General features: G+C 36.5%; 1 protein-coding gene across 1 annotated transcript in view; it reads left to right on the forward strand.

Annotated features, from left to right (window-relative positions):
• ublcp1 (ubiquitin-like domain containing CTD phosphatase 1) overlaps positions 1-12,650 on the forward strand; it is a 29,339-nt gene extending 16,689 nt beyond the window's left edge. Inside the window, exons 7-11 of the mRNA XM_028812684.2 lie at positions 3,335-3,372; positions 3,926-4,024; positions 4,677-4,793; positions 11,513-11,640; positions 11,939-12,650. Of these exons, the coding sequence (XP_028668517.1) occupies positions 3,335-3,372; positions 3,926-4,024; positions 4,677-4,793; positions 11,513-11,640; positions 11,939-11,966 (410 nt within the window). The 3' untranslated portion in view covers positions 11,967-12,650. The remainder of the gene's footprint in view (positions 1-3,334; positions 3,373-3,925; positions 4,025-4,676; positions 4,794-11,512; positions 11,641-11,938) is intronic.
• Positions 12,651-16,576: the final 3,926 nt, after the last annotated feature.

A 16,576-nucleotide genomic window follows, 5' to 3' on the forward strand; every position in this document is an offset into this window, starting at 1 on the left:
ATTTATTTGTTTAGAATTAATTTATTTAAAGAAAGCAACATTTCTTACAAACATGTCACACTTGACAAACCATAATTCAACCCGAAAAAGGGAGGAGAGACTACAACATGAGCAAATCTTTAAAAATAACAAATAATATAAATGCATATATATTCTAAGATTTGATTAACTGGATCTTGCCATATTTATAAAAAAAAAAAAAAAAAAAGTTTTGAACAGGACCTCTTAAGTGAGAATTTAATTTTTTTTCCAATTTCAAATAGTATAGAATATCAGTTACCCACTGACTTATAACAGGTGGGCTGGGATTCTTCCAGTGGAGCAAGATAAGTCTATGTGCTAGTAGAGTGGTATAAGCAATCACAATCAGTTTGTCCTTCTCCACTTTAAGCCCATCCAGGAGTACCTTAAATATGGCTGTTAATGGGTTCGGAATGATTGCGACCCCTGGCTGTCTGATAGGCATTTCAAAGAGTTTTGTCCAGAATGATGTTAATTTGGTGCACGTCCAGTGAGGCTGGAGCTCAATTGCAACATTCGTTCACATTTTAAATCTTGGCCTGGATACATTTTGGACAATGTTAAATGAGATAAATGAGCCTGATAAAAGATTTTAAGTTGGATGATTGAATGCTTTGCGCATAAGGTCCGGGAGTGTATTCTGTGCATAGCTGTCTTCCACTCCTTTTCAGAGGTTCAAGAGTTTAATATGTAGTAGTTTGAAAAATAAGGAAGCAAAACTGACATTTAAATAGTCAGTCTCAAAACTTTATCATATTTAACAAACATCATACCACAATATAAAATGCGCAGGAAAGACTTGGACAGCTAGTTGGGTTGAGTTATATAGACTTTGACGTCCCATTTTCCTGCATCCCTAAAAGCATACAGTGCCAGCTGTTTTTGTGAAGAAATTCTCATGTCACAAATATTCTACAGTTTTTTGGAGTTTTGTTATCTCACAATTTTTAAATGAAAGTGAATTGGCTTTGGTTTTTTGGTTTTTAAATATCATCAAAACATACAGATCATGGATTGTATTGTATCAGTAAGATATTCACATTCTAATTACTGTAGACCCGACAGACATGCAAGTATAAATTTCACTGTTCATAGGACTATAATTTTGAACCTGAAATACAAGCAGATATGTTTAAAGGACACTATAGTTTTAATCATCGACACTAGTTCTGCCCAAGCAGCACATTCTTTTTTATCCTTGAAAACTTTCATCAGCTACTGATTCCCTTAACCACACTAAAAATTTGGAATCATGTCATCTAAGCTTGGGTGTTTCAAGTTGCATCTTTTTGATTTTTCCTTTTGTATCTCATGGCATTCATTCTGTGTCTTTTCCTTGTGTACTCTTCACAAGTGGGCAGGAAGAATTAGTTCTAAGTTGCATTCTTTCTCATTATTCACTCCTTAGACACACTTTTCTTCCCATGGCATTTTTTACCAACAATATGCAGAATTTTCTTTTCCAGCATCCTTGGTTTCTGCATAGGCCTTCGTTTGCCTCTCAGCCATTTCCTTCTGTATTAATTAATGGAAATAATTTTAAATTGGCTTTGTCAAGTCTGATCCCTCCTGAACGTCTGTAATTCAACATCGTACATGATACCGTACCCCCTCACCATGATTTCCTTGGTGTGTCCTTCCATATAGTCTTATGTCATTGGCTGCCTTACACCTCCAAAGCCTTATTTTACATTTCCTAACAAATGTTTGTTCACTTTTGTGGTGCCATCTTGGCCAATCTATTGGTATAGTTGGGTTGGAACATATCATTTATTCTTCTTTCAGCCCCCAATTAAAGTTCAGTTTTTGGTTTCAAGAGATGGAAGTTGAAAATAGTATATATTTTTTAAAGAATGCAAGAACTGATACAGTTTTGGATTAGGTGTTGCAGATACTGTACATCTTGGTTATTATTCTTGTAACTTCTATCTTTCTTCTTAGCCAACTTATAAATTAACCTTGAAATCTGTCACCCAGAATCGGACTATACGTATATTAAATAGTAAATCCAGTTTTGCTTGCTGTAGAATGCAGGTGCTAGGACTTTTGCATTTTTGACACAAGTGCAGAAATACTGCAACAAGAAGTGAGAGCAGACATTTTAAAAAATGGGATGAATGGGTTTGGAATATAAAGGTAAATTGTAATAAAGGCTTGCTGCCATTTTGGATCTCCCGAGTCAGGACCGCAGTTAATTGTTTGCCTGTACCTGAATGTTTTCCCTTTATGTCCAGCTTACAACCATGTGAATGGTTTAAGATAGCTATTTCAGGTCTATGTTAGATTTATAAAGTATCAAAGCTTCACTCTGTTGTGTCACACTCACAAGTGTTTTGTTTTTATTGTCTAAATCTTGTGCAATGGCCCTTGCTGTTATTTGCTTCCTTATTTTTTCATTTTTGAAGTAACATGATGTCATCTTTAGATCCTTGGGGAGAGTAATCCTTGTCCAGAATACAGTTTTGTGGGTTCTGACCAGTTTATTGTATGCTAATTACTGCTTTACTTAAACTCTTTGATTGATTTGACAATGGCCTTTAAATTAATATTGTCCCTGGATTATGTGGGCATTATACTGGACACTGGCTGGACAAGCATGTTTTGGCACTTGCCAATATGTTGGTCGTTGGGTTTTTGAGTTTTTGCTCCAGCTCAGTTCTAGACCAGTGATGTCACTAGACTGCACTTCTTTGGGGATTTATACAAAAATGGCTGTATTGTTTCACCCTGTGATTTATTATTTTTTTTACCTACATGCAAAAAGTGCTTTTAACTATTAAAAGATGGAAAAAAGTGACTGGTCCCATTTAAGAATTTATGTACACAGCACTCTGTTTAAGTTACTTGAAAATTCTTCTTCTGTCTACGCTGTTAGCCAGATTAAGACATTATTTAGATATGTGTCTTTCATACAGATAACACTATGTTCTGCAAATAAGTTTTAGTTAGAAAGCAAACTTACTCCAGGATATTTAATATCTTCGCAATATTGCACCCTTTGGTGCATTTCATACAGTAGGCTTCTTTTAAAACCATTAATTCCCTAAAGGAACATGTAAACAACAATTCAAAGCAATTAGTAAGTAAAGAACAGGAGATGGCCTGGAATTATGAAAGTATCACTAACAAAAAAGGCAGACTTTACAGCTATTCATACATGGTTCCTCATCACAGTCATAGCCTATCATTCCCAAACTTGGCATATCCTAGTGATGTGTACTTATTTCCACCATTATCCATTTAAATCTCTCTGTGTTGGTCCTCGTGTATTCTAATAACAGTGGTTACAGTTATTTTTCTGATTAATTTTTAGCTGCCACAAGTATGAAATGGATTGAAGCAAAGATGAAAGTGAGTATTTGTTTCATTCTGTCAGTGGTTTTTATTCCCTCTTCTTTCTACATAGTCAGATACACTGTTCATGTTGATTTTATGTTTTCTGAAAGGCTTCTATTAAGAACTTGCTTTTGCACAACTAGGCTGCTAAATGTGAAATTATACCGGGGTCTCCAACTCCAGTCCTGGAGGACCACAGTGGCTGCAGGTTTTCATTCTAACCCTTTCCTTAATTAGTGACCTGTTCTTGCTGGTGAACTATACAATGCAGTGCTTGTTGCTAACACTTGTCTTTAATCTGTATTGCATAATAACAGTCTTTTATTTAAATCTCTTTGAATCAAACTAAATCAGTCCATTGACTTTCTGACATTTCCAGTATGGTTTTATTACTTTCTTCAGTGTAACTGGAAGGCCATGTTCAGCCATACATTTCAAAACAAGTAGTTTTTCAGTATAAGATGTCTCCTTAGTCATTGATACACGAGTGATCCTTAGATGTCGCTTTTATGTTGGTCATAATTGTTAGGACTCCTTGGACATTTTTCTCTTTTCTTCTCTTTTCTAGGAGCTAGGAGTGACCAATAACTCAAACTACAAGATAACATTTATGCTAGACAGTGCTGCGATGATCACAGTACATACCCCACGGCGCGGTGTTGTAGAGGTGGGTTAGACCTTATTATTGCCCAGCAATGTCAGCTCAGTGTTCTGCTTCATTGATTTGCCTTGACCATATGTGTGGCCTTTAATGTGTTTTTCCCCCTCATGATGTCAAGCAGTATGTGCACATGATCCACATGTCAGTCTAGGAACAAAGAATTATGTAAACCAGAAGGCCACTTGGTAGGTTCAAAGAAATAAAACTATTTTGAATTGATGTCAGACTAGAATGGATGGACTTCAGACATTTTGGGAAAAGTTAAACTGTACGATCAGACTGCATTAGAATATTTATTTTGTACTTGTAACACTTTTGTTATCATCCAGTGACTTGGTTTTAATATAAGTGCTAAGTATAAACAAGTGTTAAGAAGTCAGTAGGCAGTCACTAATAAACAGCTGTCCTTTTGCTGTCCATTTTTATCTTGAGTAAGCAGGTTAGAATGGAGTTGTTTATTTCGGTTAATAATTTCTATGGCTGTACTAGTCTTGGTTACAGCTGTGATTTCCTTCAATCAGTAAAACGGCCAATAAAAGAGCATATGTTTTATATACTTAAAAACCTACACAATTTACTGATGATTGATTTTTTTTTGATTGTTGAAAGTCTGTCATGAGTATACGTTTTTTTGAACTATTAGTCTGTTTTATTACAGGTCAAGCCCTTGGGTGTGATATGGGGCAAATACTCCGACTTCTACAGTAAAAGCAACACCATCATGTTTGATGACATTGGACGGAACTTCCTAATGAATCCACAGAATGGATTAAAAGTAAGGTGGAAGTGGGTTGTTTCCCGGGATATGGGAGAATGGGCTGGGAACCATCTTAGGAAAAACTGGCTAATCAGGAGCTGAGCATTCTCTGTTGACATTTTATTATCTTTAAATGTAAACCTGTGGCAAAACTGGGCAGATCCGACTATGCCATACTCCCACTTACAGGCCTGTTCTCAGAAGGCAGCAGTTCCCTTATTATACAAGCCACAAGTTTGTATGTGTATTTGGAGGCTGTGGTTTGTTATAATATTTGTTTTTCTTGAGCTTCTATAAAGTTTTAATTTTTGGGTACAAATAAAGTATCATTTATCTAATATAATTTGGAGGTTTTGCCAAGATAAAATATAGGGGTTAACAATAGAGAGGGAATTGAATTAGCACCCATGTAAGATGTGTTTAAATTACATTCTGAATGTCGTAAATGTGCTAGAGGGTTTTAGATTGAAATAGTTGCACTCTTCAGATTATCTTCTAGCATAGTTTTCCCATCCGTATGTTGCATTCTTACTCCTTTCTTGTGCTCATGCACTGAACTGATGTTACAAAAATGAATTACACCTCTCATTATGTTTTTCAGGTTGTAATTAAATATTTTATAATTAAAAGGCTGAATGTAGAAAACTTTATTTATATATATATATATATATATATATATATATATATAATATGTGTGTATATATATATGTGTATATATATATATGTGTATATATATAAAAAAGCATTTTGAAATGAAAGTAATCAAAATTGGATATCACCCATTCTAAAATTATGTGTTAGCAAACAAGGATTTTAATAAATGCATACTGACTCCGTGTTCTGACCTTTATAAACTTGTGATGTTCTTGGTTTTCATTTTGTACTTTTGTAGTGGTGCTGTTTATGATAACTCAATCAGGTAGTGAAAACAGAACATCATATACTATTAGAAGTAATAAAAATAGGAGATTTAAGATCTAAAATAATCTAGAAGTATTTTCAATTTGTAACTCAATACACTTTTAAGTTTATTTTGCAAACGAGTTGTCATTTTTGTTGCATTTTGACTTTTAAAATCAAGCCATTTAATAAATCAGCATTTCAATATCAATCGGTAGTGAGAAGTTAAGCAAAATGACACCTTTTATTGGCTAACTGAAAAGATTACAATATGCAAGCATTTGGGGCAACTCAGGCCCCTTCTTCAGCCAAAATGTAAGATGCCTGAGTTACAGTATCTAGAACCCTTGCATATTATATTGTAATCTTTTTAGTTAATCACAAATGACACCTTTTATTGGCTAACTTCTTACTTCATCCATAATGGCTAACACGGTACCACCCTAATACCAATCGGTATAATTAAATTTAACTGGCTGCTAAATTCACCTAATTGTTCAGTCGAATACCAGAATGTTCTGTTAATGAAGCAGGTTTCTTTACTGGACTCAACTATCTAAATATAAATGGGCAGAAAGCAAGTACAAAATCTCTCCCTGGGATAACAAATGTCAATATTTGTTTAAAAGCAAATATCAAATTTTAGTTACCGTATATACTCGCATTTAAGTTCTCCAGCGGATTAGTCGGGGCTTTATTTTACCGTATATTTTCCGGTATTTTTTAATGTTGATTGTATAAGTCAAATGCGGAAAATGAATGCTATTGGTCCAGGAGATTATGATATGCTAATGCCCACCTGAGGGAGTAACCACGGAGCACACTGTCTTTTCTTTCTATGTATTGTGCCTACGTGACCACACGATAATACCCAAACTATTCTGAAGCTACCTTTGCACTGATTTGTGTTTTTTGTATCTCACACCCTCATACACCTCACCTTTATCGTAAGAGCTTCCCTTATCTACGATGGAGTGTTTGATCAGAAGAAAATATGAAGCTGGTTTTAAATTAAAAGTCATTGAAGTGGCAAAAGAAATTGGTAACAGCGCTGCTGCAACAAAATTCGATGTGTCTCAGAAACTGAATCAAGATTGGAGAAGGCAAGAAGATGTAAAAAAAAAAAAGTGTCGCAATTTTTGTGAACGGGCATATAAGTTGGGAAGTAGTGTTTAAAGAAAAAGAAAAGCAATGCACACTTTAACACATGTTACAGAGTGGTCTCAAGAAACTGAAAAGTATCTGAGCTATTAATTATCCACTGGTGTACAAGATAAGCAATAGTAAAAAAAAAACAATGTTCAGTGTTTGTTGATCAAGCTCAAATTCAGAGTTTCTAGTAACAGTGTTTCACAATGCCTTGGTGCTTTGTGTATTTGTTTTACGGTGAAACACAATGCATATATAAGTATTATTGGCCTTTAACAGATTTTTTTTCAGGTTGAGTTTTCTCTTTCTTTTGGGTATTTTGCTTATAGTGGTGTATTATAAAACAGTGAAGAATGTCTGTACATTTACAAATCCTATAAATCCTCCTCCCCCATACAGAGTGAAAGAGTCAGAATCTTAAAGCAGTTGTGAGCTGCTATATGGTTTTGTCCAAATTGGGGTTTTGCTATTTGCTGCCAGTAAAAATGACGTGCCCAACCTCAATGGGTACACTGGAGATTTCTATAATTTTGTGCAATTTATGAGTTGCCTTTGGTTTCTAATTAATGTTTACATTTTATATGACTTCTGTAGTTTTGGTAAATATGTTCCTAAATATTGAGTAACTGTTTACATTCAATGAATTTTGTGCCATGTTTTGAGCAGTTCTGAGTGTGACCCTCTCTCCCACAGACAACATCCCTGTTTTCCTGGAAATTGGAAATTTAACTGTCTTAGAATTCTCTCGGTCCAAAAGAAGTGTTTAGATAGATTGCCAATTCTAAATTGTCCTGTTGTAATTGAATGTATGAGTATATGTGATTGTGATTCGTGAAGGGCTGATGTCCTACATAATATTGTCTGAAATGCTACTGACATGATCTAAAAATCCCAGCAACTGTCTATTGCAGACTGTAGGAATTGCATGGATGGTGTGGATGGATTTTAAGAACCTACAGAAGCATATGTTCCTGATGTGCATTTAAATATTTTTTTTCTTAAAATTGTGAGAAGAATATCTTGTTAGTTCTAAATGCATTTATTATGTATTAGGTTTTCAATCAGTGTGAGATTTCATAGTGCTTAACTTGTCTTAAAAGAGCAGTAACTAGAATACTTCAGAGATGTTAAAGTGTGTGTGGGCCTTTGAATTAAAAATGAGGAGAGCCTTAAAGAAATGACAGCAGAATGCTTGCACGTCATTTGGTCTCTTTTATAGCCTCTGAGCAGTTTAGTTTGTCACTTTCTTTGAAATCTATTATCAGATATACTTCATATTGTATCCAAAAGTGAAGCACTGCAGAAAGTTCTGCAAATTTAAAATTATATATATTTAATTGTAATTTGTAGCTATGAGTGCCATGCAAGCAGTTTGACAAAAGCCGATAAGATTGTGCCAACAATGATGTACTTTCATTTGAGTTAAGTAAGCTATTGTAAGTACTTACTGTTTCTATACATATATATATATATATATATATATATACACCAGTTCATACCAAAAAGCATTTTTATTTTTGTTATGATATGGATTTTTCTTATACCACAACACTGGTTTAAATAGCCTAAACAACGTTTGGAACGTGGCGCAGCGGGAAACTGTTTAAGGAGGGACCTTTTTCACTGCTGCAATGCTAAACATGCATACAGTGGAGTACATGCGTTAGTGTAGGTATTGAACAGTGAAAGTGGACAGAGAACATTCCGAAACTAAAGCTGTAGCAGACAATAAAGTTGAATATGATGATACAGAAGAAACTTTGCCGAAAAAAGGAGCTGTGTCTGTTGTCTGGAGATACTTTGGTTTTAAGAGGTCAGATGTGGACCATTATGTTCAAATGTGTAAATACTGGATAATACTGCAAGCCAAGTTGTACTTGTTTTATTTTTGTTCAATACTGTGTAATGTACCTGGGTACTGTGTAATAGTGTGACGACATGTTGACTTTATTCTCGACATTTCCACTGTAATCTCAACGCTTATGACGAGAATAAAGTCGACATGTTGACTTTATTCTCGACATTTCTACTTTATTCTTACCGTTTATGTCGAGATTAAAGTCGACATGTTGACTTTATTATCGTAATTTGTCATTAAAGTAGAACATCGGAAACTAAACTTCATCTTACAATGAATATTTAATTTACTAGATTTTCTCAAACCCCATCATAGGTTATATAGCACATTAAATGCTTTGTGTTAAGTGTTCCCGGAGCCATGTTAATCGGTAATGCTTCTTAAACTGACTTACTCTTGCACTAAGAGGAGGCACAGGCAGCGCACAGAATACATTAATTTCATGATATTCCTGCTCTCTGAACATTTAGAATGCTAAGATAAATACTTGATATAATTTTCATGATGAAATACATTAAAGCATGTATTAATCATGGGGGGGCACGGTTGCGTGGAGGTTGCACTGCTACCTCGCAGCAAGGGGATCCTGGGTGTTCTCTGCCTTGAATTTGCATGTTTTTCTGGTGGGTTTACTCAGCGTGCTTCAGTTTCCTTTCAAAGTCATGTAGGATGTGGGGTTTTGTTACGTTATATTGACCCTGCTAGTGTATGTATTGCTCGTATTCACCCTGCGATGTGCCGACGCCACGTTCAGGATTTGCTCCTGCCTCGCACACGATGCTTGCTGGGATGGGTGCAACCCTGAATGGTTGGCATAATTAAACATGTATAACGAAGATTTTTTTAAAGTTCTGAATACTCCGCGGTCTAAGTTTATAACTAGTTTTAATTTCACAAAGACGTTTAACGTGTGGTGATTGGTTATGTGGAGAAAGAAAAAGGAAGGATAGGAACCGGGGGTTTGTTACGTCAGACAGAGACAGCACACATGCAATAAAAAGAACCCGCTCAGAAGAACATCCATTGAATTCTGTGTTCGTGTCACCGACCACCAGATCACAAACCCAACATTTAAACAATATTTAAGTTAAACCTTTGTGATAACCATTCATACATCCAGTTTTTTTGGAGCCTCGTCACACCTGCCATAAAAGTTCTCTACACTGAATGTACACCTGGGGACCCCTTACTGCGAGGGAGCAGCACTACCGCCACACTACCGTGCATGTTTAATACCTGCTTTAATGCATTTCATCATGAAAATGATATCAAGTATTTATCTTAGCATTCTAAATTTTCAGAGAGCAGGAATATCATGACGTGAATGTATTCTGTGCGGCGATTGCTGCCTGCGCCTCCTCTTAGTGCAGAGGAAGTCAGTTTAAGAAGCGTGTAGCGCTTAACAACTGGGTCGGGGAACACTTAACACAAAGCATTTAATGTGCTGCATTAACTTATGACGGGGCTTGAGAAAATCTAGTAAATTAAACATTCATTATAGGATGAAGTTTAGTTTATGACATTCTACTTTAATGACAAAATAAACTATGAGAATAATGTGGAAATGTCGACTTTAATCTTGACATAAACGGCGAGAATAAAGTCAACATGTCCACTTTATTCTTGACATATATTTTTTTTTTCTTCTTTCGTAGGGCTATACCACAAATAGCATTATAAATGCAAGTTGCAGTTTTATTATTTATGTATATAGCTTAACTTGAAGCAGGGTCCATATTAATGCAGTTTGCCTTAATGATGGTTCAGTTGGTAAAGATGTCATCACCAAGTTGCACTTGTTTTATTTTATTTTTATTTGGTGAATACTGTGTAATGCACCTGGGCTTGAAGTAATATTATTATTACTGGAAGTTGCACTATTATTTATTTTATTGTTATTATTTGTTTAAATATTATGCAGTTTAATGATGGTAAAGTTGTTTAAAAAGTCACTTTAATGTGTCAGTGGACAGAGATTGTTAACATTAACAGAAAGTGTAGTTGGTTTACAAAAAATATTTACTATTTATTCCTTTTCTAAGACATGTTCAGTGCAATACAACTTTTGACAAGCACCTCTGGATATTTTACTAAGTCTAAATGCCTCTTTGGATGGTTGAAAATATGTTGTCAATTTTAGTTTAAGTTGTTTGCAAACTTTGCTTAATAAAGAGGTTTAATATTTTGACTGCATCTGTCATGCAGTGTGATTCCTTCTGTTCATTAGTGCCACCCCCTTGAAAACTATCACTTTATGGGGCCATGCAAACCTGTATTAATATTTGTGGGCACATTAAAATGTTTTTTTGTACAATGCTCATGACAGTGGAATCGGTTATTCTTGGCCAGTCTACTGCAGTAGTTGCAGTGGAAAATGTGGTTAACATCCACTCATGCATGGGGGAAAAAATACAGTGAAACCGGTATAATTTTGAAAAATACCATGATATAGAATTTTGGTCATACTGCCCAGCAGTAAATACAACGTTGTACTACGTTTGTGGATCCTAACCTCTCACTTAACATGTGTGAAGATTCAGTCTGTAAAGTGTTCTGGGGGATACATGACATTAGGTTTAGTGGGTCACATACTAGCACAAATACAAAAGAGTGCGTCAGTGGCCAACAGAAACCAAATGCAGAATGTTTAGGATCTCCCCTCTCTCTCCAACAATATATACAGTATGTTACATGTTAACATTTCAAAGCCATGGTAATGTAGTGTTGAAAAAGGACAACGTTTAATAATGACCTTAATCATTCATCAGATATGTTGTAAATACCTGAGTACTCTTCATACTCATTTGTGCTTTCCTTTTGTTCTGTACAGATTCGACCATTCATGAAGGCTCATTTAAATCGCGACAAAGACCAAGAGCTTCTGAAACTGTCCCAGTATCTGAAAGAAATTGCCAAGTTAGACGACTTCTCAAATCTCAATCACAAGCACTGGGAAAGGTAAAGAGAAATAGTTTTCTGTGTGCTTAACTATTGTAGACTATGCATACCCATACAGAGATAGCCAGACTGGTATCTGAATGGTCTGAATTCACGTTCTCTCAAGGTAACCCTTTGCTGCACACTAGTCAACTCATGGGAGTTTAAAGGTTTATTTTATTTATTTTTTTAAATGTAAAAAGTATAATTTAATTGATCCGAAGAGAAGGTCCAAGTTATTATTGTAAAGATGCATCTTGACTTTTCTCTTTCCTTTTGTAGTGCTTACATAAACTTGACCTTTCTAATGTTCTTGCAGGTACCTATCCAAGAAGCAGGGCCAGTAGGTCTTCTTGCTGTCAGACTTTGGGACCCCTTCTCAGGAATATCACTAGAAACTGAAGTCGGCACCAAGCCTGCTTCTGACTGGTGAAAAACACAGCTTGTCTTCCTCTGAATTTCATATGCTTTTAGATGGGAGCTAAACGTTTCATTGATCTGAAGGATGGCGGCCTGGCTGCAGGACCTTGCTTGCTTGGCAGCTCAACCGCACACAGCTTGGCTACGTGATCATTACTGGCAATAGTTAAACGCATCTTAATAAAACTTCCACAGAAACATTCAAACTTGGAAGGCGGATTGAGAAGCGGTCTGAGCACTGATGGGTCCAGAGCTCATTCTGCTGCACTTTTTTTTTTTTTTTTCCTAAATTTTGTAGGCAATGTTTACTTAACACGTTTTGTTCTTTATGTATTTATTTTTTATAATTAAGGATTTTTTTTAATAGACTGTAAATATGAGTTGGCTCTACTGCTGAATATTTTGGAAGGCAGAACATGACTGACTTATTTGTGTTTGTTGTTGGTTTTTTTTTTTTTTGTAAATAAATGTGTGAGACCCCATGTGCAGGCCTTATTGTGGTGGGCAGTGCTAGTCATACTCACAAAAGCTGCTTTTGCAGTAGCTTTTTAAGGCTCTGCTGGAAGTTAAATTCTCTTACCTGATTTCCGTTAGAGTCACATTTTCAGGAAGTCATGAGCGGCTGTTGCTTCTGGCTTGTTGTTCCCTCAGTTGTTGTGTTTGTTGCGTGCATCATCAAGCTCAAGACCATAGACCAAGTCTTTTACACCCCCTAATGGGACTTTCTTAATTAGGCATCTCGTAACAGGAGGTGACCCTTTTAGACTGAGCAGTCTATGGCTGTGAAAGTTAGGCTTTTCTTATCTTCGTGTACATGTTCCTGTCTCTTTACACTGGTTCCCTGCTCTGCATAGTGAGTGCCACCCGTAGATAGCTTACAGTACATTTGCATGCCCAAACTCTCTCTCGCTGTGGCCAATTAAGTGCTGCTACTTCACATACCACACATATCTTTGAGGATTTGGAAGGAAAACCCATAGGGAGAATGTGCAGACCCCACATAAACAGTAACTGTGGAATGGTTTTGAACCCAGTATACTGGAGCAGTGCTAATCACTGCACCTCCATGCTCCTGCCCTTGGTATGTCAGGGAGAGTTATAGCACAATATTTAGAGGAAAAAATGCAAATTATTAAAGTACAAGTAATGCTTTAAAATGCTTTATGACACCAGCACACCTCAATAAGTGCTGGAATGCTCCCAAGTGTCAAAGAGGATCCACTTTCTTATTATACATGAAAGGAGAAGTCGAGCAAAAATGACACCTTTTATTATCTAACTAATAAGATTACAATATGCAAGCTTTCGAGGCAACTCAGGCCCCTTCAGCAGGCCAAGTTGTAATCAGACATCCATAATGGCTAACATGGTACAACACACTACTATTATTATACATGAAAAAGCCACTCACCTATCCTATCTATCTATCCTATCTCACTAAGACCATGGCAAGCAACACGCACACAAGACAGAGCCACGCCCGCCAACTCTAATCCTCCTCCCACGTCCATTACCTTCACATTGTTTTCCTTTTATTTCTGATCCCATTCAACAACTATGTGGCGACATCGACTTCTCAACTGTGTCTCCGGAACAACTCAGTACGCGAGCTATATTAAGCGTCACCAACGAAGACTCGCTACACCTTAATGAACAAGTACTGAAATTTATCCCTACCGACGAAGTAACTTTCATCCGCATTGACTGCATCGTCACAGACGATCCCGCAGATCAAGTTTCTTTTCCCGAAGAATTTCTTAACAGCCTTACTCCCACTGGCATGCCTCTGTATAAACTCAAAATTAAAATCGGTTCAGTCGTCATGCTTCTCAGAAACCTCATGCCAGCAAGAAGTCTCTGTAAAGGCATTAGGCTGACTGTTACCAGCATTCACCGCAATGTACTGGAGTGTAAAACTGTCACAGCTCCTACCTCACAAACTGTCCTTATTCCCCAGATATCCCTGACCCCATCAGATTCAAATTTGCCTTTTACTTTTACACGCAGACAGTTTCCTGTTAGATTGGCCTTTGCGATGACAATCAATAAGGCCCAGGGCCAAACTTTCAAAAAAGATATGCCTGTATCTGCCAAAACCAGTTTTCAGTCACGGACAATTATGTTGCTCTCTCCAGAGTTCCATCTTTTCATTCACTTACAGTCATATCCTCAAACCCACCTCATTTGGACAACTGTGTCTTTCAGGAAGTGTTCACCTATCAATAAATAATTATGCAGCGTATGCTACGCCACGGGTTGCCTGGTATATTTATAAAAATGCACCACTTCCTGGGTCAAACTGTCCATCCAAGTTCAATATTCTACCTGAAAACAGTCTACAATTCAGCTTCACAGAGGAGAGAACACAATTCTGCATTACTTTCCTTGATACTGCACTTACATTTTGTGTCACCTTTTAAAGTTTGTGCTACGTATTCTGTACAGATTGTTTTAGTGTTTAAATGATAACTGAATTAGTTTTGCTGCAGTAAACTCTTAATAACTGTTTGCAGGTGTGCTAGCACTGGGTATATTAATGTCAACAAAGTCATCCCCATATCTCCACATGATACTGGGCAAGCTCTTTACAGTGTCTTCACTAAAGGACCTCAAGAGGGTGCTGTTGGACCGACGGCTGCCCTCTCTGGTACTACCTTTATATCCGTAGAGGCATTTTCATTCATCTGCTGGAACCTACACCCATTCCTTACGTTATCTGTGTGCAGTTTATCTGGCAACACTCTGCTGTATTCACACAGCATCTAGGATGGAAGAGCAATGTACAGCGTTGTTAACAATATAAGCAGCATATGAATTTCAGTAACTCCAACGACCTATTGTTGACCTGTATAATCTAAGCATGGATCCTTGCTTTTGGCAAAGGTGTACAGCATTATTGGTGAAAGAAAATGTAAAATTGTGCAAAAATGTGTAGTGTTAAACACATCTACCTACTTGACATTACCTGTGTACTTCTAAAGTGCATGGATATCTAAAGTACAACTGTGTGTGTATTTTAATTTATTAATTTTATTGTAATCATTCATACAAATCGATTAATTTTTACAAAAAATAGAATTGAAATACAACTGTATATATTTATATGCAGTGTGAAAGTTATCCAGCCTGGCAAATGTCAGGAAACATCTTGCAGAATGCTAGTCTGGAAAGTCAGGTGTCACTAGGAGACAGTAGTTCCTCACATTTGTGGGTTAGTGAATAAAGAGAGCAAGTGAGAAAAATATCAGGGAGAGTTAAGTTTTTTTTAAATTTTTTTTAATAAATGCCATTCCATTGACATAGTTCTGGGTTTGAAGAAATGCCAGTATGCACTTCCCATTTTACAATGATAAATGTTTACTGTATATTAATTTTCTATATACTTCAGTTACAAGTTAACTGATATTTTTTTTAGTTGTACAGAGATTTATATGCAGTGATAGAACTGGGAGGCTCACTATTTAAAGTCCAAAACCTTAGCCTTTGTGCTACACTGCCAAAAGAAAAGAAAAGGTATGACCCCCTATTTTGGTGTGCACAGCCCTCGTCCCCCATGTCAGTTTTGTTCTTTGAACCATTCTTTGTTCCTCCCCATTAGGCCTTGCAGCCCCATATGCCTAATTCTGTCACTGTCTTGTAGAATATCTAACTTTGTGTAATCAGCAGAACAGCTCTGGGCTCTAATGCAGACTGGCACTTTGTTCTGCAGTGACCAAATAAGCAATTTCCATTTGCAAGGGAAGCTTTCAAAGCAGAATATCAAACAGCTGTTTAACTCCTCTGTTACTACATGCCAGTGTTTGAATGGCGCCAGACTTATTCAGCTCCTCAGGTAGCTCTAGAAGACAATAGAATGCAAACCAACCAACACATTGTACAGTATGTGAGTCATAAAAATGTGGATGGAAGTGACTGTAAAAACAAGTGTGTACCATAGAGCAAAGATGCAACTGAATACAGAATCTGGACAATGAAAATTTTCAGGACAAAAACTGTTTTTCTCTAGTTATCTCTTTCATGTGTTCATATGTTGATGATTTTTCTTGAATGTTAAAAAGTCATTTTTAATTTGGGAACACCATTTATGTCTGTTCTTCACGGTCCACTCCTCTCGCCTCTTCCAATTGAAACACCACATTCCTGCTGCTTGAAGTATCTTTATCCTGCAGTTAGAAAGGGGCCATTGATGTAAACCCTATTTTTGAATGGAGTAGGTGAAATGAATGATGTAGGCAGTTGCGAATTAACTGCACACATACAGTAACAGAACAAGGCACTTTGAGTTCTTAGAATTGTATTTATGTGTGGACTTGCAAATAAGTAGGCTTAAATTATGTCTTTCTACAGTATTCAGATCGAATACAATGGTGTCTGTATATGTATATATATATAGTGGCATGCAGAAGTATGCAGTCCCCTTGAAAGTCATCAGAATTTAATGCATGACGAAAGGTTTGTACACATTTATCTATTCAGTATTTTTGATGTGCACTCTTATGCTGTAACAATACACTTCCAAAGTCAAAAATAAAGCATT

This window comes from Erpetoichthys calabaricus, chromosome 11, assembly GCF_900747795.2.
Source record: "Erpetoichthys calabaricus chromosome 11, fErpCal1.3, whole genome shotgun sequence".
Classification (NCBI taxonomy): Eukaryota; Metazoa; Chordata; class Cladistia; order Polypteriformes; family Polypteridae; genus Erpetoichthys; species Erpetoichthys calabaricus.